We start from the raw sequence: 25000 nt of genomic DNA on the forward strand, positions 1-25000 counted from the left end.
ACATATTCCTTGCAAAATCGTCTCTTAGAAAGTCCCTGATACATTACGTACGTAATTTCTACAGTCTTGGGTACGCTCATTAGATATGATTTTTTAAAATATAACTAGAAAAAATACTGAAACCACACGCTGAACAATCACATGCTCATAATTGATCATTTTTTGAGTTCTGATTCAGGGAAAAAAATATTCTTTTCATTTATGGTTAATTATTGTAATCAGGAGCTCCGCTTTTAGGCTTGGCTCAATCTATATATTAATATCTGTTAACAATTTTTCAGCTCAATAGGTTGCTTCTTCTGGAAACAGGCATATTTTGAATTTCAGAGTTATGACGGTGCGTGACGTAAAGCTACGAACGCGTTTGTCGAAAAATATATTTTTAGAAGTTAAAGTATTAGGAAAAGTTCTTATTTAAATGTTTGCTTGATCAGTTCAGATAATTAATCGCCTAGATAGCCAAAGTAAGTTCCAGATGTTTACACTATTTTCTGGCCGGGTTGGTGTACCATGGAGGTACACCAACATGGCGGCTCCATACTGGGATCTGTAAATTTGTGCAAAATATCTCGACCAATAAGTTTGGAAAAACGTACAGACCTAAAACTTGGAGAAATGTCTTCTTTATTTATCTCCTATAACATCATAATTTCTTGACTTTACACACTGAATGGTTTTCGAATTATTTTCTTATTGCGTGACAGTGCAACTCAAGAATACATGTATGTACTTATCCCGTAAGATAGAGCGAGTGTGACTTTGTGGACCACCGAGCATGTCCTCACAGTCAATTAGGAAACAAGGTGACTCGTGCCCCACTTCAATTTGTTCGACTAGTCTATCTTATTTTTCATCGTCTCTCTCTACTCTACTGCAACAGCATTACTCCAAGTTACTGATAGTTGGGTTATGAACACTGATCGTGGTATTTCATATCATATGGATACAAACCTGGTGACTGGTCACATTCACTTGCTTCCGCTGACTCAACCAGTTTGGCTTCTCTGTCAACTGAAAAGTGATTCTCGGCAGCCATGATAGTCTTCCCGTCAAATTTACTGAGGTAGTGTAGGGCAATATCATCTTGTTCATTGTAAGTAAACAAAACCTAATAACAAAACATACAGATACCGAAGGCTTCAACTCACGTAAATAGCTGCGTGTTTGTATCGCTTCAGTCTTTTCAAAAGACCGGGATAAGATGATTCGGTCAGCAGAAGTTTTGCCCATCAAGAAACCTACCTCCACATCGTCTTTCTTCAGCGCCTCATAGTATGGAGATGTCTCTGCAACTTCACGACTTAAAATGGAAGCAGTAAATATGCAATCTATTAGTTGTCGACATCATTACGAAGAACAGATAGATATACCAGTTTTATAATTACATTAATTTTAAGTTCCTAAATTCAGTGGAATCGAGTGGTTTAGTTTTGTTGTGTAGTGACTGGTTCGAGAGTGGTAATCTGGAGGTCATAGGCACTCTTTCTAGTTACTAGCTGAATTTGTTCTTGATAGTCTTGATAGTCCTCATACACGCTTTATAAAAGGCCAGCCAACTGGTCTGCCTTCCATAGGAATTCCCACGCTGTTTTGTATGTTTTGATGGAATACCTGCAAACTAACTAGATTACTAAACTAGGCTAGCAATCGTGCATTCAAATGCTAAACATAAATTAACAAACTACTACATAAAGCACCGTGCAACATTGCCATCATTGTAGCAAACGTACGTAACAATTGTTGTTGTTCAAGTTGCTTATCCTTTTCTGATAAAGAAAAAGGACAGTAAACGAGTTCACAAATTTATAACCACAAGTGATTAAAGTCACTATGTACCTGGGAGCACACAAGTAATAGATATTCTTCTGAGTTGGTTTCATGCGTGACACATACACAGGCAGTGACGACAGAACTCCAGTTTTTTCATGAGATGATTCGAACAGCAAAAGTTTTGCTATCTCTTGTTTCGTATCTTCACTGTTAGTGCCAACAATTCCTTCACGAAAAAAAGTGCTACAATCCTTGAAGAATTTTTCATACTTAACTCTGTCCTTCTTTTGTTGTTGTTGAAGAAATTTGACAATTCTAGCCGATAGCACCTCACTGAGCTTGTTTATAAGCGCACTGTCTTGAAGAAGCTCACGACTAAGGTTAAGTGGAATATCCTCGCTGTCGACAACTCCCTTAACAAACCGCAGCCAGTTTGGCAAAACGTTGTGAGCCTTGGACTGAATAAGAACTTTCCTGCTGTAAAGTGAGACTCCATGCTCCATTTGCTGAACAGTGAATAACTGTGGAAGAGTTTCGGGGATGTAAAATATACTACGGATGTTTAAAGGAGCATCTGTCTTGTAATGAAGAGTATATCTTGGCTTGTCATACGTCTTCGCAATAAATTGGTAAAACTCCTGTCATAAAAACAATCAAGAGAAATATGCTAAATATGCTGACACCATTTTGTTGCTATATTTGGTAATAACATGTATGTGGATGAAAGCGAAGTACAACTAGTTCCCTCGGAGTTGGTCATCAGTTAGCTGACAGTTATAAACAAACAGCTTACTTGTACATTAACTGAAATCATTAGTCAACTGTCCATCACCAACAGAGGCAACATGTAAAAATAATTTGATACAATTGTGAAAAATTTGGAGTTTCTAAACTCCATAGGACTTCATAGGACTTCAGAAAACTGAATTTAAGGTCACCGAACACCTTTAGAGGTGTCTCGCGTCCAAGCGACGTAGAGCGTCCGGTTTAAACTGTAGAAACTTCAACTATATCAAGTTAAAGCTTACAGAGCTGGCTATCAAACTACTACTACTGCTACTGCTACTGCTACTGCTGATAATAATAATTTTTATTTTAATTCAATAACAATTGTATTAAAATCATTGAAAAAGGGGGCAAAATGTAGTTTACAGAAATGAATAAAATGGAGAAAACCTGAGAATTGGAATGACTTGTTTAAAATGTCACAGAAACGTAGCGAAAGTATTTGCAGTTTGCGTCATCGATTGTACGCGAGAAGCAATTAAAAAAAAAACAAAAGAAAATAACTCTCAAACTTTACAATAGACATTCTACTATTTATGGAGTCTTACTAGTTCTCGCATGAATACTACTAATAGTAAAAATACTATATAATTATATATTTTTACAATGCCAGCCGAGACATTGTCTCAATAAAAGTTATTTTCCAAAAGGTTAAAATTGCGTCTCTTCGTTCTTGAACCTCTAAGACAGAGTAATGATGACCGTAGAATGGCAAAAGAGACTTTCGCCCGGAGCCATGCGACCGTAGTGGCGTAATCTTCTCTCTTCTTAATGGAGAGGAGTTCCGAAAGGCTGTTGTGATACCTCTTGCACTCCTCCACCATTCCGCCCGTCGTAGTAAATACTAGCGGCGTGAATGCTCCGTGATCTACCTCCATTACTCTCCTTCTCATTTTCATGATTTCAAAAGATTTGTTTGGGACTGAGATCTCGGTAGGAATCTGCATTTGGGTGGCAAACCCGGGCCGAGCATCAGGGGCTCTGTTAGCGCCCCTGTAATAATAATGATAATGATAACAATAATAAAATTAATTTAATAATAATAATAATAATAACAGTAACAGTAACAGTAATAGTAATAGTAATAGTAATAGTAATAGTAATAGTAATAGTAATAGTAATAGTAATAGTAATAGTAATAGTAATAGTAATAGTAATAGTAATAGTAATAGTAATAATAATAATAATAATAATATTTAACATTTCTATAGCGCAAATTAACATATAAATATGATCAAATGCGCTTTACAGTAACACATACAATCCTAAAAAGAAAATTAAAATCCGCAAAACGCGGCGCTTTGGGTCCGGAAACAAATTAAATTAGCGAAAAAAAAATTCGCTTTGACATGTAGTTTTTAAAAGGTGACGCTCACATTAAGAGGTCGGGAAACATTCGTCAAAATTTTTGGTATAGTTTGATAGCAAGAGAAGATCAAGGAGATTATCTCTTGTTGATAGCGAGCTCTACAAGCTTTAATTTGAAATAGGGGTTTAGGTATCTACAGTTTAAACCGGACAAACTACGTCGCTTGGACGTGAGACACCTCTAATGATATACGGTAACCTTGAAGAGACCAATCTGGTACATAGCTCAATCTTTATTTGACCCCTAAGATATAGCAAGACATGCAAACAATACCTAAATGACTATAATGCAATTATCATTGAATGCATTCATCTATGAGGAAATGTTAAAAAATGGCTTGCCAGATCTATTTCAATCAACAACACAGTCTGATGGCAAGAAGTCTTCCAAAAGTTACCTTGTGAGTTGATGTTTTAAAACCTAACCTTCACAACCCTAAGCATGACAACAAACATCAATATGATCCCCGCCCCCACCCCTCCTCCAGGTTCTAGGCTAAATCATCAAATACATTAGTTGCAGTTTCAACTTTGTTGGTCAGATGTCAGTGATCGTTACTAAGAAAAGTCTTTTCTTTACCCTAAAACATTCCAAATTTCATGCAATCTAAAAAAGTACACGTTCTGTTACTTTTGAACTGTATACTTTAGTCTTTGTATCAATAATAATATGGACATCCAGACAATTAACATTCTTGAGCGTGTTCTTTTGTTGTCCATGGCTGAACGTTACTTTTTGTTACAGCTGTTCGGATGTTACTTCCAAAGTGACACAAGTAGTACATGTCCTAATAGTTCCAAAACCCCTCGTACTACTTGAAAATAATTTTAATTTTTAATAGTAAATTTTATCAAACAAACCTCATGTTCTTCCGCACTTATATCCCTGGGATCCAACATCCACAATGGCTTCAAAGGGAAAAAGACCAATGAGAAATGTGGTAAAGTAATGAGCAATGCAATCTGCTGCTAAAATTCATCAACAGGGGTAAAATGAGAAAAGCACATAGGGACACTTTCCAATTTTTTGTAAATGAATACAGTTCAACCTCTATTAAATGCCCACCCTCGGGGAAATGGATAGTGGCCACTTAAAAGGGGCTGGCCGCTTAATAGAGGTAAAAACAATAGAAAAAACCTCATCGGGACTTTGACTACTGGCCGTCTTATTGGGGTGGCTATTTAATAGGTGGCCGCTTAATAGGGGTTCAACTGTATTTGGTCAATTTCTACAACATGCTTTCTAACATTGCCAGAATTTTGCAAGATATATGGAGACAAACTTAAAAGAGGCAGCCATAGTGCTCAGCAATTGAGAGGGAAATCCAAAAAACTATTGTAATTTGTGCAGAAAACCCAGTTGTAAAGGAAAGATACAGTAAGTGCATGAGCGATGACAGGGCGAGCGAGGACCTTTTGTTGTTAAACTTCCCTAGGTCTCATACTCTTCCAGCATCAAAAATTAAGGTTTTGTAGTTAATATTCAGTGTATTCAAAAGTGATAAATCATGCTTAAACTTGAAAAAAAAAAAGTTTACAAAAACCTGAATGGTGTTAATGCATGTGCCATCCAGATATATTGGGAAACCAACAAAGTTACTGTATTTCTTTATGATATCTGTAATGAGACAGAAATGAATGTGCTGAAAGAGCAATGGCATTGCAACATAATGTACCAGTGGAACAATACAGTGAGTCTCATAAGTCTTTTTTGATTTAAACAATATGAATAATCACTTGATGACTGGCCCCAAGGGAAATAGTGAGTTTTTTCTCCCCAAGACTGTCAACACTGAGGGTCAAGGGGAAATAAAACTCACTGTTTCCCATGGAGCCAGTCATTAAGTGTTTTGTTATACCTCCCAACCCAAAAATAGAAAAAAAAAATTATTTGCCACAGTTTCAAGGTGCATGACCTGCTCACATGTGAGTTGAAACTTTAAGTTGTTGTTTCCCTATGGAGTTAGTCAGTTTTGACCCATGACACATTCTCCTCCAATTGGAAAAGGTATTTGAGTTAGGTGGTAGTAACAAGATTAATGTGTTTTGAACAAGCTCCAGGATAAAAGTGTGTAGAACTGTACTTTATTATAAAGATACATGTACAAGTGTTTTACTGGAAAATACACCACTCGTAAAGATAATAACTCATGTGAAACTACATTATGGACCGTAGCACTTGGCGTATTTTCCATATCCTTACTAGTAAAGAAATTGATGATGTCATGTCCTGCTTTTTCACAGGTGATTGTGCAAACACACATTTTGTCAAAATAATAAAAAGACATGAATTTTATTTTCAAGTGACAAAAACACAATATTTTACAAACCAGTGCAATGAGTGAACAAAATATTGTTTTTACACCATCACCACCATGTTATACTCTCTATATGTTGGACATCACTTACCAACCTTCATCACAGTATAATTTGTTATACATTTATTCATTTAAGTTATTTATCTACTCTTAACTGTACAAACATAAAATTATTGTTTTTAATGTTCAATTTATTGTTATTATTATTATTATTATTATTTATTTTTTGGGGAGGGTGGTTGCATGTATGTACTGTAGCAATGTAACAGGAATTTAGCTATACACACAAATTTGGTGTTTCATACATAACATACTACCACTGTGAAAATCATCTGATAATTCCTTTACATTTCATGTACAGTATATAAGTATGGTCAGCGCGGTGCTTTATAAAAGTGTTAACTACTTGGCTATACAATTTGAACACAAAATTGCTGTTTCAATACCAGTCCTACAAGAATACTGTCCACTGAATTTCTGATTGAGGCCAAATATGGGAGCTCTACATATTAGAATTTCTGTAATTATTATTGTTGTTTAATTTTATTTAATTCATGTTTATATGTTTTACATATTTTTGTGCTTAGTTTTAATGTAATAATTTTATAACATAACAAACTGGTCAACAATGAAACGAAGAATTCCAATTGGTTCCTTTATGAGCGGTCCAAATCAAACTGACTTGTTTTTTTTTAATACTACAATATTTTTTTTAAAACATTGTACAAAAGAAAACAATTATCTTTTATACTTCATGTTTACGAGAAAGTTTCAAATGAATTTTCACAAATAAAAGCAACCTGAAAATGAAAATATATTCTAAACTTTGGCACACATGTTATCAACAATGAATGGACATGTATGTCTATTGGCAGAGTTTTCAAAGAGCATGGTTCATAAACTAGCAAAAAAAAAAGTTTGACCAATATTTCACCAATGCAGATTTCACACTAAGTTCAATAACAAATGGAGATAAATAAACTATATAATTCAGTCAGCGTAACCTTCAACTGTAGTTTTGAGGGAAAAATTCTTAAAGGCTTCCTTTAATTGCATGACCACTTTCGTTCCCCGAGATACATTCTCTGCCTCAGCAATCTCAAATGAGCCAGATCTGAAACACCAAAGTATTTAAAAGTAAATCAAAGTCAAATGTTACAAGAAAAAAAAAAAAACTGCAGCATTTCATCCATCCTTTTGTTAACCAAAGGAAATATAAGGGATTTGTCCAAATAATCAGGTGAAACAATAATTATTAAAGGTTTTTTTTCTACAAGTAGCTTAAAAGGAACCACTGTTAATTTTGAAATTATTTAAGAAATTGTTTTGATGTTGAATTGGCTAAAACATGGTGCATGTTTGAGCTACTCAAGAGTGGCGATTCCCCAATATAAGCAAAACTCTGAAAGTAATAGGCCCTTTGCAGCTGGGGTCACGCGACCAAAGTTTTCTGTGAGAATTTTTATATTCTGGGCTATAACTTAAAGAATGCCAGAAATGGAAAGAGCACGTCGAAAATACCAAAATGGCCAAGTTTGAGGCCCCTGGCTTTAAAGAGTAAGTTTATACGACAGTTTGAATTTTCGGAAAATTTAGAGGATTTGTATGTAAAATGTTGCTGGGGAGCAAGGTCTTGCTCTCCAGCAACTTTTTCCATACAAATCTTCTTATTCTTTTAAAAATTCAGACTGTCATAAAATCTCCTTCTTTAATGATGGGGGCCTCAAACTTGGCCATTTTGATATTTTTGACATGCTTTTTCCATTTCTGGCATTCGTTAAGTTATAGCCCATAATTTTGTGAAAAACAGGTCACATGATGGCTTAGCTGCAAAGGGCCTATTACAGAAGAAAGCTTTTTGGTGACTTTCAGAACTTTACAATTACCGGTACATGTACATACTTTTTAACTATAAAAGGAATTACCCATCTGATGTCCACAAAAATCCCTTACTGTCTGGAGAAAAAGAACGTGTGTACACATCAACTCTGTCTGCCACCATGAATGTGGAATAGAAGCCCACCCCAAACTGTCCTATAATGCTCTTCTCTCTAGAATCTCCATTTCCTTGTTTTCCAAGCTCATCAAGGAATGCTTTTGATCCTGACCTGGCTATAGTACCCAGGTTACCTAACAGTTCATCTCTTGTCATTCCTATACCATGATCCTTTATTGTCAGTGTTCCTTTCTCCTGATCTGTGGCAATGTTGATTTCAAGAGGAAGTTGACTTTCTGCAACATCCTTTCCAGTCATGAACTGATACTGTAGCTTTTCCAGTGCATCTGAAGCATTAGATATCACTTCCCGAATAAAAACCTGCATTGGATAGCAAGACCCACTATTACATGTAATTCAGTTATACTTGTCATGTCATTACTGTGGTTTTCCAATGACACTTACGTGTTAAAAGAAGGCATGTGCTAAAACCCGTAACAACGAAACGAAACCACTGAAACAAGCGAAATGAGCGAAATGAAACCAACGAAACGACTGAAACGAAACAACCAAAACGAAATGACCGAAATGAGTAAAATACTAAGTAAATAAATGAAAAAGTTTAAAAAAAAAGCCTTGATCCCTAGCACGTTACTATGGCAGCCGGATCTCGTACCCAGATCCTGCTCTTAAGCCAAATGTGTGACATCGTGACATCACAAACCTGGAAGGTGGATGAGCGCAAGCCTGTTGAGCAGGAAGACATTGAGAAAAAGGTGGGTATTTTCACATTCTGAATGGTATTCTAGCTAAAACAAGAAATCTAATTTCAAAGAAAGGTTTTCTGGCCGTAATGTGGATTCTTAGACAGTGGCGAATCAAATGGTCTTTTCGAGAATGACTTTGCAGCATTCTTCATATGAACCAGGACTTTCTTTAATATATATCTCTAAAGAAAAACGAGGGTGACTTAACAGGCTTTAATCATATTAATGTCAGGCCTTCATGACTCCTGCAGTTCTCAAAGTAATTTCTTATTAGGCACTCAGCTCCTCACGGATATTCTTGAGATTATGTTTCCGTACATCCTGGGCTTGGGGTTGTCAATTTGCCACCACCTAAGAATCCACGATATGACCAGAAAACCTTTCTTTGAAATTACATTTCTTGTTTTAGCTAGAATGCCATTCAAACTGTGAAAAATACTCACCTTTTTTTCGATGTCTTCGTGGTCGTCGTTGACACCCTTGCGCTCGTCCATCTTTCAGGTTTGAGATGTAAGGATGGCACACATGTGGATCCGGGTATGATATCGGGCTGCCATAGTAACATGCCAGAGAGATCAAGGCTGTTTTTTTTTTTAACTTTTTCATTTATTTACTTATTATTTTACTTGTTTCAGTCGTTTCGGTCATTTCAGTTGTTTCGTTTCGGTGGTTTTGTTTTGGTCGTTTCAGTGGTTTCGTTTCGCTCGTTTCGCTCCTTTTGGTGGTTTGGTTTTGGTCGTTTTGTTTCGTTGTTTCGGGTTTTAGTACATGCCTTAAAAGAAATACTTCACGTACAATTCACGTTAGAAGTCCTGTGGAAATGATACTGATAATTACTCATTTCTTGAAACAAAACCGTGACAAAAAAAGCTCTCACACCCTTACAAATTTCGAACCAAAATGAAGATTTCCAAAGTTAGTACAAAGAAACTTATAGACTGCTGAGGGTCTCAAAGGTGGACCAATTTCACCCAAAGCATAAGATAATAAAAAGATTACTGAACACTGCGGAAGTCCACCCTAACACTGCCGTTGTTTGCCGCAGACTTTTTTCTGGTTAAATCATACGCATATATTAAAAATGTTTTAAAAAAAATGAAAGTTGAGAGCAGATTCACTCAATTTCTTTTACTGCTTAGGGATATCCTGTGAAGTAGTTTCATTAGCTATTTTATCATCAGTGTAACTGTTAGGCAGCTAATTAACAATAAGGGAATAACATGACCTTTTGAGGGAATATTGTTTATTTACACCTGTGTAGTGTCATTTGTGGCCTGAGTGCGAAGTGCGAGGGCTGCAAATGTCACTACAAGGATGCAAATAAACAATATTCCCAAAAAAAGACATGCCATTATCATTATTATCAACATATCAAGAATGTGAGTATTATTAAAATAATACAAGTGAATAATGAATTCAAAATCACTTCAAATCATCATGGAACTGTTGATTCAACAAGCTATTAAAGAATCAAGATAATCCAGTGAACTTAATAAAAATTACAGAGAAAATGCTTAAATCATCTATAAATAATAGATACATCACAAAGTTACATGTATCCTTAAAAATGTCTATGCTGGTAATAGATACGTCACAAAGTTACCTGTGAGAGTACTTGGTGTTAGTGGTAGGCCTTTTTCCGATTTAACTTCAAGCATAGAATTTTCACCGCAATTAACTTAGCTCAACTGGTACTACACAATTGAAGTTAACTTTCAGCTTTCGTTCGTCTCACCATTTCTCGAATTTTTTGATCACACTCGAATTGGCTTTCTTCATATTTTCTGCCTGACCTTTTGCTTCTACTTTGTCCAAATCCTGCAGCCCCAAAGCTGAGTTTGGACGGCTAATTTCTTCCATTACTTCAGTTTTCGTTCGGTGATACTTCGACGACTGAAAAAAACTGCAGTTTAAAACTAGAGTTTCACAAGTGAAAGGTTTTCCTGTGTCGGCACTATGCTTACTCTAATTGGTTAAAATCCATCGGATGATGAAGCAAGAAACAATCAGCTGCAGGGCTGATAATGCATCAGCAGCCCGTTGTCAGTCATTCGTGGCCTGCTGAGCATGTGTTTTCAAGAGGCCGAATTTCTATTTGGCCATGTATGTTGACAGTAATTAAGAAGGCCATTCCAAATTTATATTTACTGCATTATTTACTCATTTTAATGTATGGTAATGTACCCTGGGGGACGTAAATCTAGCTTTTTGATGCAAGGAGGGCTGTTAATGTCATTAACAAACAATAATGGCTCTGCTTAGCTGTGAATTAGGGCAAGTATGTAGAGGTGCAGTACAATGCCATTAAACCCTGGATTTTTGTTCAGGAAGAAACTTTACTTCTGGCTGGACTGCTCCTAGTCAGCAAACTTCATGACACCTTTTAATTCTTTCCACAGAATTTCCACCCTCATTTACAATGTAGTTCCTTCGCTCCATACGGGTCTGTTTAGCTTTCTTTTTGAAACATTTCAGTCAACTGGCGCCCGTTTTATAAACCTCATTGCCATAGAAGTTTCCGTAGAGAGCTACACCTCTATGCTTTAACACTGATCACTTTGTACTTCTCTTCTTGCATGTACATATAAAATGGTGGCATGTTACCACGGTTACCACCAGTTTTTGGTCTGTTGTAGAAGGTTTTATTCAACCCTATGCCCAAACTCATTTATTAATGATCATTTCCACATAATGAACTCTATGGCTCTATGATCACACATATATCTAGATGATGAACTCTATGGCTCTGTACAGCTGTACAGCTGTATGGTTCTATGGCTCTATGATCACACATATCAAGATAATTAACTGCACGGCTCTACGGCTCTTCAGTTCTACAATTCTACGGCTCTGGATCAATGGCTCTACCATCACACATTTTTATATTACTAACATACCGCAGGAAAGTAAAATATATACGGTCATACTAACATACTGTAGGGAAGTAAAATATATGGTTGTACTAACATACTGAAGGAAAGGGAAATATATGGTCATACCAATGTACTGAAGGAAGTAAAATATACGGTCGTACTAACATACTGAAGGAAAGTAAAATATACAGCCGTACTAATGTACAGAAGGGAAGTAAAATATACGATCATACTAATATACTAAAGGCAAGTAAAATATACAGTCATACAAGCATACTGAAGGAAAGTAAAATATATGGTCGTACGAAAGTTCTAAAGGAAAGTAAAATATATGGAAGGAATCGTTCAACCAACCAGATTGCTGGAAACTCTTTGTTCAGCTCTGAAATTACGCTAGTTAATATAATATACAGATTTAGCCAAGCCTAAAATCAGAGTTCCTGGGCCAGGTTGTTTAAGGCCCAATTAATTAAGCTACCCCAGGATAAGCAAGAATTTTGATTTGAGTTTTGGAACTTTGTGGTGAGGTTTTCTGTACATTGTTTGGTCTTCTGTTTGGAGTTTGAATAATCTCAAAATACACAAAAGAAAAGCAGTGAAAAACATTTGTATACAAGAAAAATTTATACTTCGGTTAACTTTTAATCCTGGGTTAGCTTTAACTAGCTTCTGAACAACCTAGTCCTGATTACAGCAAGTTAACCTGACATGAGCCCACACTCCAATTGAAAACCAGCACTTGGTCAGCAGTCAACTTAAAAAACCTGTGACCTCGATGAGCTCTAAACTTGAGCCTGTGATATGGTAATTGATACTGGTCAGCAGATACCTTGTTTTGACAGGAGTTACAGTCAAACTCATAAAACCGTTAACACCTAAAATATGTCTGGAATGTTTCTTGTGTTACAACCAATCATGAGCAAGATCTTCAACCACAGAAACCACAGTCACAGAACAAATTTGCTTTGCTTCAAAAGGTTTAAAAAGAAATCCTCTATTTCGGTTATACAAGAAATTAGATACTGTTACAGGCTATTTAAACACTAGTGAAGAAGGTGTGGGATATTTTTAACATGAAAAAACTATTTTCGCAAACCAATGCAATGTGCCAGGCCGACATGACTGGTGCCTGTTGAATCACTCAAGTGCAAACGATCCAAATCAGTGCTTTCACTCTTTCATTTCCTTATTTTGATAACAACAAAAAGCGACAAGAGTAATATTGTCGAGGAAAAGGTTGTTATTCATCGTGGTAGATGCAATAATAAAGTGTATTATCGTTTGTCTCACAATGTAGTCACTTGAGATGTAGATCGTGACGTTTCGACTGCTTACTGCTAGTCTTCTTCAGGCGATAAGGTCGACTGATTGCACGGTATCATTTATATCACAAAGGTCGGCTGTGATTGGTGCATTTCGATCCTCCTATTGTTCCATTATTCCGGCGAGTAGCTGTTCCCTCAGTGGTCCGCTGTTGTACCGTTCTCCTGTTGTTGTGTTTCTTGATCGTGGGTATCCATGCTTCAGGAATTTCAATTCCACTATCCCTGTTGATGTTGTTGGGGTGAAGTCTTATGTGAATAGCTTCCTTGACCCTACGTGTGTACCAGTGAGGATCTCGATCAATAAACTTGACCCCATTCCAGATAGGATAGTGGCCGGTCTCGTGGGTGTGTTCAGAAACGGCAGAGGTCTGGGTTCGGGTGAGTCGTATATCCCTGTCGTGTTCTTTGATCCTCTCCTGCATAGATCTCCCTGTTTCCCCAATGTAGACTTTGCCGCACTCACAGGGAATCCTGTAGACAACACCATCTTGTTTAGCCGGGTTGACGGTGTCCTTTGGTCGCACTAAGTGTGACTGAAGTGTCGTGTCGGACTTAAAGACGGTGCGAATGCCTTGTTGTTCTAGGCAACAGCGGAGAGACTCCGAAACTCCTTGGACATAAGGTAAAACGGTGGTGGATTTAAATTCCGCGACAGGCTCTCTTCTTGGGGTTGTTCGTGCCTTTGTGATCTTCTGTACAAAAGAGGAGGGATATCCGTTAGAAACAAGTACAGATGATAGATGTTTCTTCTCTCTAGCGATTACTGATGGTTTGGTGATGAGACGTTTAGCCCGGTCGTACAGACACTTCACAATACCGCGCTTTACTGAACGAGGGTGGTGTGAATCATACGCTAGGTACTGATCAGTATGTGTTGGTTTCCTGTAGACACTGGTGGTAAGGCGGCCATCAGGTTCTCTGTAAACTGACGTGCCGAGAAAGGCGATCTTGTTGTTGTTCTCGATCTCCATGGTGAATTTAAATCCACCGCCGTTTTACCTTATGTCCAAGGAGTTTTAGAGTCTCTCCGCCGCTGCCTGGAACAACAAGGCATTCGCACCGTCTTTAAGTCCGACATGACACTTCGGTCACACTTAGTGCGACCAAAGGACACCGTCAACCCGGCTAAACAAGATGGTGTTGTCTACAGGATTCCCTGAGTGTGGCAAAGTCTACATCGGGGAAACAGGGAGATCTATGCAGGAGAGGATCAAAGAACAAGACAGGGATATACGACTCGCCCGAACCCAGACCTCTGCCGTTTCTGAACACACCCACGAGACCGGCCACTATCCTATCTGGAATGAGGTCAAGTTTATTGATCGAGATCCTCACTGGTACACACGTAGGGTCAAGGAAGCTATTCACATAAGACTTCACCCCAACAACATCAACAGGGATAGTGGAATTGAAATTCCTGAAGCATGGATACCCACGATCAAGAAACACAACAACAGGAGAACGGTACAACAGCGGACCACTGAGGGAACAGCTACTCGCCGGAATAATGGAACAATAGGAGGATCGAAATGCACCAATCACAGCCGACCTTTGTGATATAAATGATACCGTGCAATCAGTCGACCTTATCGCCTGAAGAAGACTAGCAGTAAGCAGTCGAAACGTCGCGATCTACATCTCAAGTGACTACATCGTGAGAGAGTAATATTGATGAAAATGGAACTCTTCCATTGTATTTTTACAATATCTGAATCAAGTGCAAATTTATTTGGGAAGGAACAGTGGAAAATTGAGGTGTTTACTGTTTGCTACAACTAATTCCAAAATTTGCAAACATTTGCATTTATTGTTGGCAATTTTCCAGGGTCTTTAGATCACAGAATCACTGGGCTGAAAGGCTTGTGATTATTTGCTAAAATAAATCGAGTTGCTAGTTTAACCAAAGATGAAACCAAGGTTAGCGACACCACCAAAATTTAAAATTTTTATTCATCCCTATTTATAGCCCTGTCAAATTAACCATCACTTCACTTGAGTAAGCGTATGCATCAGCGGGATTCTTGCTTTCCAAAATCCCTTGAGCTAAGTCCTGGATGTGGTTCTCGATACAAAAGGATAGCAGTTATTCAGACTTTCAGTTACATACAAAGGCAGAGGGTGTATCTTGGGACAAAACGAAAACCAAAAACTTAATTTACAGTTCTGTGACTGATGCAATACATCCGTTTTCTGTGGTTTCTGTGGTTGAAGATCTCACTCATGATTGGTCATAACACAATAAACATTCCAGACATGTTTTAGGTGTTCGTGGTTTTATGAGTTTGTCTGTAATTGACCATAACAGGGATGTCTAATATCAAAGAAGGATGATATCATTCAAGGCTGTTCATTCGCCTTCAAGCACTTGAATAGCCTGTGAATTAGAGATCATGCCAAAAGTATCAGGTTATACAAGATCTCGAATCGAGGTCCTTGACAAACAAGGTCTCACCCCAGTTGCAATATTAAGGTCCTTGAAGAATGAAGGTTTGAGTGCTAGTCTCGCTAGTGTTACTCGAATCGTTGAGAAGCTACGAAATACATACATACATACATACATGCATACATACATCATACATCATTTATTTGTTTTTGCAGGTTGGTACATAGGCAGCATAAGCCGATGTGGACCTACAGGCTCCGTGGCAAATTTACCGCGTTCTGGAAGACCTAAAAAGCTGTCTGAGGAAGCAAGAGCTTTCATTGATCAGCAAATGCAAACAAATGGGGAGATGACAAGCAGCCAGATCCAGAAGAAGCTGGAGAAATATATTGATCATGTTTTGTACAAGGCCATCCCAGCTGTGGTGGAGGTTCAAGGCACTGCCACCAAGTTTTAAAGACGGCTCTTTTCGGAGCCACTGCACCCTGCTTCGTATAATGTGGATTGGACATTGCACTGTAGGTCGCTAAAAATGGCTCTTTCAGGAGCCACCACATCTGATAAAAGTCAATGACCAACAGTAGATCTTTGCGTTTCATACAATACAGAATTTAATGAATTACAGTAACAAGCCATCCCTTCATTGAAAACATACATACTAAACTTGCACAGCACAATTTCCTTCCAATACTTTATTAAATTGGCCGAGCTTTGAATGCATAACAACAAAAAGCAATAGCCTGTTGCAGGCTCTCAAATGGGCGGGGCGAGCAGAAAAGCGGCCGAAGGAGAGAAAAAATTCTCTTGCTCACCGCCGACTATTCAAGAGCCTAGAACAGACCACAAAAGCGGAGAAATATAAATTCCAGTTTCTTCAACCGCTTATTTCTCTAACCAAAAGTCCCTGCCCTTTACACAGTCACACAGTGAAGTTTTACCTGCCTCCTTTTTTTTGCACTGTTTCAATTAAACACACACGTGTAATCAATCCTTCAAATTAGTGTTTTAAAGCTGACAGTTCGAGTAAAACATTTCATGAAATCATTTGTTTCTTACACAAATTGTTGGTTTTCTAGCCTTAGAAAAAAAATGCAAAGTCAACACAAGTATGTGAATGTAGACGTAATGCCGGCGGTCGCTTTGTCTCAGCTACTTCGTCGGCAGAGACAAGGCGACGACCGGATATATGTCCACGTAAAGCTGTAAGGGAACTGGGTCGAATAAACACAAGGACGTTGTTCCGAGCGATCGGCATCTACTCAAAATGTTCATTGTTGTGAAAGCATTCATAGCAAACCTTCACGCTTCAGAATTTGGGCTTTATCGGATCATTGATGTCAATTTGCTTTAGTGGATTTAACACAAAGAACTGCTGATGTTTTCGTTTTTATGTGGAACAAACAGAGCTTGCTGACTTTACGAAAATGGTAAGTGTTGGTCTTGTGTGTTGGCAGCACCGTATCCCAACTCAAAGTCAGCAAACTTGTATTAAAAGACTTCGCAAATATCATGTGTAACCTTTCACAGTGTAGCTGCATGTTTTATCCAGTCAGTGATTGATACGTACTATTTGTAAGGTATAAGCTTCGATTCATGGCACACTTTCGAACAATAAACAAAGATATATTTCGTGTAAGTTACGTGACCATTTGAACGTATGATCACATAGAGGAGTTCACAAGAAGGCTACTGAACTATTGTTGAATATCTAGCGAAATATCGTGTCCTGGCTAGCGAAATAACGCGATTTGTCAGTGAGGCAATCAAAGTTCAAGGAAAAATTGCTCTTTGTCCTAGCAAAATGTCGCGTGAAATGTCGTGAAGTTCAGCTTGAACTTTTGCGCGCAGTTTCGCGTGAAAAATCGGGAAAACAAAGAACGATTTTCGCGCATTTTGCTTGCATTACTTTTTCACAATACTGTACCTTTTTATTTTCACAGGGCCTCACTCCACCTGTGTGCATAATAAATGGGCACCTGTCCATTTGTTTTTTCAAAACACTACGTGTGATGAACTATTGTCTCATCCAGGGGGTGTAGAAGTTTCCTGCTAGTTGCTTAACACTGAAGAAAGCACATGGGTCACTTACTTTTACTTTAATCATTTTCTCAACAGAAATACATACATATTCATATATATAAAGTTGAGGGGGAAAGCCAAAAACAGGAACAAGTTCCCTTACAAATGGCCATCCAAACCACAGAAGAAGAAAAAAAAATTAAATATAACTATAATAGTAATAACAATAAACCAGTTATAATAATAACCAGAGTAAAGTAGCTTGGCCAATATAAAGTAGCTTTAAGGTATACCCACTCCTTATATTATTTCATACCTCTTTCTCTGAGTACAGTGTCTTAGCTACAATGTCCAATAACTGCCTTGTTTCAGCCTGGAATTCATGCTTTTGGGCTTCACCTAGCATGTATGTGGCAAAAGTAACAAAAAGAAAGATATTGGAGTTATGTCACATTTTGTCTTAGTAATCTTGTGAATGTGAGTCCAATATTTAAGGATTTACACTGTTAGGGTGAGTCTTAAGATGGCTCCACAGAGTAATCATTAATCGTGTTGTGTGCTAGTGTCATATTTTGAATGCAATTGGTTTTACATGTACACCGTCTTCTTTCAAACTTATAACACATAATAAGTAATGATGAAATATTGTTACATAGCTATTCCCGCTACAGCATGCCCATTCATTGGCTAGTTCATGGTCACATGACATCTAACAATGAAACTGTTACCGCTGAATGCCATGAGCAGGCAACATTGCGTAAACTATGATGTCAAATGGGAAACAGTTTACTATTACCTGCGAAATGTTGACTGCTGTTGCACATGATCAGAGTGCGCAGTTGAAGGTGACCTGATGTTGTCACTGGAATCTCAGCGGGTTTTTCAAAATTTGCTTTTGCTTTGCTATATAACAAATCACTTAATGACTGGTCCCTTGGGGAACAGTTATTAAGTGATAAGTGTTTTACTATCAAGTCTTGAAATTCTGAGCAGTGTGGTTCTGAAGTGTTTGAGAAGAAAGGGGTTAATATTTTTGCTTCAGGCAGTTTATTAGCGTCACTAAATCCGAGATTAGCATCATTACGGACATTACTGTCCCTTCAAGACACAGTCGTCTTGTGTCAAAGTATTCGCAAAGAGAGAGGTCAAGACATATTTTGCTTTCATGCTGTTTTACAGAAGGAGTCGGGAAGAGGCTTATTGTGGTGAGTAAACCAGTGCTTTATATCTTTTATTGACCTTTATTATGTTTTTCTTAAGAGATAATTTTTCACTATGCCACGGCTTTTGGATTACTCATCAATGCGGAGGACTGAAATACTTTAAAAGATGCTTTCCAGTTTTAGATCAATCTCGGCCCCACCAAGGACAAACTAGATATCCATATTTACTCTCCACAGCTTAAGACAAGTAACATTATAATTATTGATCCTTAATTAATTTGGTTGTCGTGTCAAAACTGTGGTTGGAGAGTTTAATGCTGATTTCATAGCCAATTTATAGTTACTTTCAGTAACTTTTAACTTCAGAAGCAGTTCATCAAATGTTATAGATTCACCTTCTTTCAAATCACTAATTTTAATTGGTTTTCCAAGTGCCTTAATGTGTTGTTTTATGTTGAGTCGAGGTGTATTATTCTCCAAAGGATAAAGTATTCAGTTGGCCTCATAGGTAGTTGTTCAGTAATTAAATTGACAGTCATTCTTTGATTTCTTTCTACAGGTATGAGAGTCCCTGTGAATCTGCCTGTGGCCTTGAGCTACTGTATTTTTATCCCAAGCTTTCACCATTCTATGGCATCATCAGGAAATAAAAGAAAATATTCAATAGTGCGTGACATAAAAGTAGTGCAGTTGACATGAATGATTAGCATATATAATAAAGACAATGAGCGTACATAAACTGATGGAAATATATGATAATATGGACAATTGTGAACTCAGAGAGCTTTTATTTTATCTAGAACAGCTTTATCACTTATACTCAAACATTTTGGGGGTTGCTAATCTGGTTTTCATGCTAAGTCCTCCCTGTCTCGTCTTAGTTGGACATTCAGCAAAAGTTAGAAATTTGTTTCTGTCATTGTCCTGTTGTAAAGTCAAATCTTCAACTTTCACTTGGTGGTGTTCTTGTCGCCCTCATAGGCCAAAGTGCTAAGTGAGCAGCCACCACATGGTGTTAAGTAGAGTGCCTCCTCCAAGCTGGCCATTCTGCCAGAGGACTTCTTCCTCTTCTTTTGTCAAACTTCTGCATCAGTTTGGTTGCTTTCCTTTGCCTTGCTCTCGCAGTTTCCTGGCCCTCCCTTTCAGGGCTTTTCTGGAGTTAAGAAACTCCCTATCTTGGATGAAAGACTTTGGATAGGCTTTTGATTTTAGATATCTCTCCAGTGATGCCTGCATTACTTTCAGGCAGTCGGGCTCGTGGTCATCCCCATTTTTCTTTTTGTAGCTTGGCATAAAACTGCAACAGTGTTTGGTCGAGGACATTGTTCTTGTACTCTTCTAAATTTGCTTAGAGTTTCTTTCATTTGCCCACTTTTTGAAAAGGTTCTTCCAGTACTCCGTGCTTTTCTTCATGTTTTCATTTTTGCTAGTCTTTTAATTCTTTGATATATTCCTTGTCAACTATCTTGAAACAAGATGCCACTGTTACAGAAAATTTTTTAGCAACAACTTCTCAATAGCATAAGCTGTTGCTAGGTAACCAGAGACCAATCGGGAGTGAGTAATTTTGCCCTCATCAAGAGCAAAATTTAGAAAAAAATACCCTCTTCATTGACCAATCAGCATTCAGTAATTTTGCCCTTAATTATTAAAAGTTTGTTGATTAATAAAACTTGATTATTTGTCATAAACTATTTTGCATGAAACGTGTACATCTTCATGTACGAGTGTAATGATTGTATCATAATTATGGTACCATTCAAAGGAACACACACTTCTTTTGTGTGCTGTATGAAACTTTCACTCACCAACTACTTTTTCATTTTCCGCAATAACATGCACAGTGTCATCTTCTTCCTCAGAATCCACATCCTGACAATTGAAAGATAATTATGCTAAGCATAAAACATTAGAAAACACATGCAACATCCAAAACAAACATTTTAAAGCTATTGATTTATATTAGAATAGAATTAAAGAATTGGTTCATGCTTAGCGTGCATATCTTGAGTTGCGCATGCACGCAGGAAGTTTGAAGAGCACAACAAAAGGGGAAGAGTTGCTTGAGGTGATAGCCAAGAGCAACTCTAGCTTCTTGAGTGCTCTCCAAACTTCCCAAGTGTATCCATAATTTGATATACACACAGCTAAAAGCATGAACCAGTTCTTTTATATCATGGTGACAACAACTTGGGTGCTAAAACATGTTTTATTTGTGACTGACTACAAAGGTCCCACAATGCACGGTGAAGGAAAACAAAGGTCATTAGGATCCTAACACGCCACAATCAGTTGAGCAATGGTTGAACCAAAACACTTACCCTGGTTTCTAAAATTGCCAATGAAAAATTTGCTTCTTGGAATTAATTATAATGAAAATGTAGGCAAACAAAGTCAAAAATATTCAATGAAAATGTAGACAAACAAAGTCAAAATACTCTAGTTAAAGTAAACATCTCAGCTTTGCAAAAGTCAAAGGCTCAAAGGAGATTTTGGATTGTTCAGAATAATCTTCACATCCCTGAAACTTACAAAGGAACTTGCACAAAACTCGATGGAAATTAATTGAACGAATTGAAACTGCACACGTCATGTTATATACCCATGGCCGTGCGTATATTTAACAAATAGATTCCATGTTGCTGTGTGTCTGTTCAGTAATAAATAAATAGATCACAGATGACATCAACATGTGGTAAGAACAAATAGGCGATGTTCTTACCACATTTTGATGTCTTCTGTGATCTATTGCTGAACAGACGCATGGCAACATGGAATCTATTTGTTTTATATAATAAAGAAACAACAGAAAAAGCTTTTTTATTTTAAAACGTTTTAACATCACTCAAAAGCCAGCCTTTGCCCACAAAATGTATACAAAATGAAATAATCTCATTGGTTGCTATGCTTAACAAAGAATTGTGATTGATACAGGAAAGTCATGCCACTGTCAAACTTGAGTCAAAAAAATTAGTGATGGTGGAAATTTGTGTCCTCTGTAGTTGGTGGTTCTCAAATCAGTTTGATATAGTGTCGGAGACACCTTATACTTGGGATACAGTTGGCCATGAGATGTAGTGAGCTTTTCTTTTCTCGCTACTGTGCCCTAAAATGGACTGGAACATTCGCATCAGAAAACAAGTTAAGCTTATGTGTTTATTTAAACTGATGATGTTTTGATGTTTAATTCCTGGAATCAAACTGTGTCAACAATCATTTTGAGACTGAGAAAAGTTCAATTTTTCAAATAAATTAATGAATTGGTTTTGTTAAATTCGAGACAAAGCAGTGGTCTCCTACCTTAAAAGAATTTCAAGACCAATTTTGTGTTTGGTTTAGTCTCGCTCAACTGCCGACTGACACAACTTGAGTATTTTTTTTTTAGTCATTTTCTACAAAAGAAAGGGCTTTTTCTTTCTTCTTCCTGCTTCTTGTACCTGTTCAATGCCTCAACAAGACTTTTTTTGTACGTTATCTTTCCCCAGTCATGTAAAATAGTATCTAAATTCTCAAAACTTTTCACCGTTTTAAACACAGAGGGGAAAACTTTGAAATGATGACGTCAATCGTGTGTCTGTCCTCCAATAGATCATTGGTGAGAACCAATCAAAATGTGAGAATAACTTGGGTTATTATATAAAGAGATTCCGTTCATGATGGCTCAATAGAAATTAGGTAGGACCAGCATGCGCTATGTTACAATACATTTTTGCAGATACCTTGGATAGATGTCCATTGTCTGTCGAATTTTCTGACAAAGCTCTTCGAGAAATGTTTGGGTAGGCCCTCATTTGGAAATATTTCAATCCTATAGAAAAAAATTATAGGAAGATGACATTATCTTAATTTACAAAAGAATAGCAGTGAGATTATCTGCTTTCATAGGGAGGTACAGTGTGTATTAAAGATGATGGTGCCAATGAAAGTATCAGTCTCTTTTTATTTTCCAGATGCAAAGACATTTCACACATTCATTCCTGCCTACTCATATTGTCACAAAATTCAGATTTCAAGACTTAGTTATGAAATGAGTCTTTTTACCTTTTAGCAGTAAGGTATTTCATTTATAACATTTCACCAGCAACAGCAGAATACCCTACTTCTCAAACAATATTCTATGAAGTCTTAGCAGCAATTGCAGTGAGTTAATGAATTACTCACTGCATCAGGCATAGTTGGATATGTGGTACCACACAGGGCAATTAGCCAGCCATGCAGAGAAATGTCAATTGGCTGTTTCACAAAATTCAGTAAGCCTGTTGAGCCCATAATCATATCTATAACAAAATTCTTGATTGCAACTGGTTCTCTGTGAACCTACATGTATTTGTCAAGTAATCAGCACGCAATCATGTGGGATTACAGGTATCCAATTACAACAAGTTGTAATTGGATAACTGTAATTAGATACCTTCACCATTCAAATGTGAATTATGAGCGCTTTAATCCTACGTTTACGAAACGTGCTACTCGCTTTTTCGTTCAGAAGAAGCTCTCAAAAGACTTTTTGAATTTTGAAATGTTGTTATTGATATGATTAATTAGTAATTGGACTTGTGTTGTATAATTCAGGGAGTAATCATGCTTGTAATTTCAAATTGGCCCCGCGCTACGTGCTTATTTGATTTTAGTATTACTCCCCCGATTTCTCCCTGAATAGTTCTCCACTCGACCCAATTACTACCGTAATTATATAGCTCCATCGAAATCCAATATTGCCAACAGACCTATTTTTTATTAATTTTTGCAAACTGTCCAAATTTAAAATAAATTGGATAGTTTTTGCTCGAACGTTTAGTTTAGCTTTAAACAAACTGTCCAATTTGAGAAAAATCTGGATACTTTCCATCAACCAATGAAATGTCAAGATAAATAAAAGTACTGAGTATTGGCTAATCAGGTTGCAGCTGTTATCACTGCCATCAAATGTCACCGAGCAATTGTAGCTCCCTAAGTTTTCTTATGTTAATGGCAGAATTTCCTGACTTTTCTCTCCACCTTTTTGACATCTAAACTTTCAAATGGAGTCTTTGGCTAGGTTTCCAGAGATAGATGCTACTGATTTACTTGAGATGAGGGAGAATAATCAGAACAAGAACACTCAAAGAAGCAAAAAATCTGTGTTTAAGTGTTTGACCTGTGACGTGCTGAGCAAAGCGAAGTGATAAATACTGTACTTTAGAGGATAAAATATTTGCCTTGTTCATCTGTTTTTGTATCCTATATAATTAATAGGTAATAGGACTACATGCTTGTCCAATTTGAAATAATTGGATTCAAAAAATTCCTCGGACTGCCAAATTGGACTTGGCCTACGACCTCGTCCAATTTTGGCTGTCTTCAGAATTTTTTTCATCCAATTATTTCCAAATTGGACAGCATGTAGTCCTATTACATATACGTACTACTAATCAATGACAACTGATTAAGAGTAATCAAAGGTTAAAGTTCCAGTAAGGTTGTTGATTTTCATTGAATAATTGATAGACTACTGATTTATATTTATCAATAGATTATTATAGATCGATGCCCATCAAGGGGAAGCAGATCTTAAGCACCATAAAATTATTGCTAGCGATGGGCACACTGCACATGCCAAGGAACAAGCAAAACAACCGGCTGTCACAAGCTTTCTCAGACAGCCAAAATCCAACATCCAAGAGAAAGTAAGGATCTACTGTAGTCTAACTAAATGAAATATGCATGCATTAATGCTATTTGTTTGACTTTGTGTTTGGCAAATGGCAAGACTTAGCATGTTCTTGCCCAATGCTGAGGTGCAGTATGGTCACTTGTATAAGTTTGTAAGCTGGAATAATCATCACACACATATATCTAGGATCTTTACAGTTACTTTTAAAGCATCACATTTCCGCTCAGAATGATCGAAGGAAAACACGTCTTAGGGAAGTGGTCAAAACTATGTTACATGCTAGGGACCCACTTTTTGGAGGGAGGGCTATATAAGAGGCCATGGGTCTCCTGAGGGAGGTGGGGGGCTACCTAAGAGGCCATGGGTCTCCTGAGGGGGTGGGGGGGCTACTTAAGAGGCCATGGGTCTCCTGAGGGAGGTGGGGGACTACTTAAGAGGCCATGGGTCTCCTGAGGGGGTGGGGGGTTACTTAGGAGGCCATGGCTCTCCTGAGGGAGGTGGGGGGCTACTTAAGAGGCCATGGATCTCCTAACGGAGGTGGGGGCTAGGTAAGAGGCCACGTGTCTCCCGACAGAGGTGAGGGGGAGAGGGAGTCTGGACTCTATCCTATTGTGTATTGCAAGCTCTATTGCGATTGAT

General features: G+C 37.5%; 1 protein-coding gene across 1 annotated transcript in view; it reads right to left on the bottom strand.

Annotated features, from left to right (window-relative positions):
* The window catches only part of LOC145497912 (heat shock protein 75 kDa, mitochondrial-like), a 46186-nt gene that overhangs the window by 6298 nt on the left and 14888 nt on the right, over positions 1 to 25000 (bottom strand). Inside the window, exons 2-11 of the mRNA XM_081477786.1 lie at positions 22428 to 22516; positions 20517 to 20580; positions 17862 to 17944; positions 8168 to 8559; positions 7247 to 7356; positions 5469 to 5542; positions 4786 to 4833; positions 1837 to 2408; positions 1243 to 1300; positions 952 to 1108 (exon numbers count right to left, since the gene is read on the bottom strand). Of these exons, the coding sequence (XP_081333912.1) occupies positions 952 to 1108; positions 1243 to 1300; positions 1837 to 2408; positions 4786 to 4833; positions 5469 to 5542; positions 7247 to 7356; positions 8168 to 8559; positions 17862 to 17944; positions 20517 to 20580; positions 22428 to 22516 (1647 nt within the window). The remainder of the gene's footprint in view (positions 1 to 951; positions 1109 to 1242; positions 1301 to 1836; positions 2409 to 4785; positions 4834 to 5468; positions 5543 to 7246; positions 7357 to 8167; positions 8560 to 17861; positions 17945 to 20516; positions 20581 to 22427; positions 22517 to 25000) is intronic.

The sequence above is a fragment of the Orbicella franksi genome, chromosome 9 (assembly GCF_964199315.1).
Source record: "Orbicella franksi chromosome 9, jaOrbFran1.1, whole genome shotgun sequence".
NCBI lineage: Eukaryota > Metazoa > Cnidaria > Anthozoa > Scleractinia > Merulinidae > Orbicella > Orbicella franksi.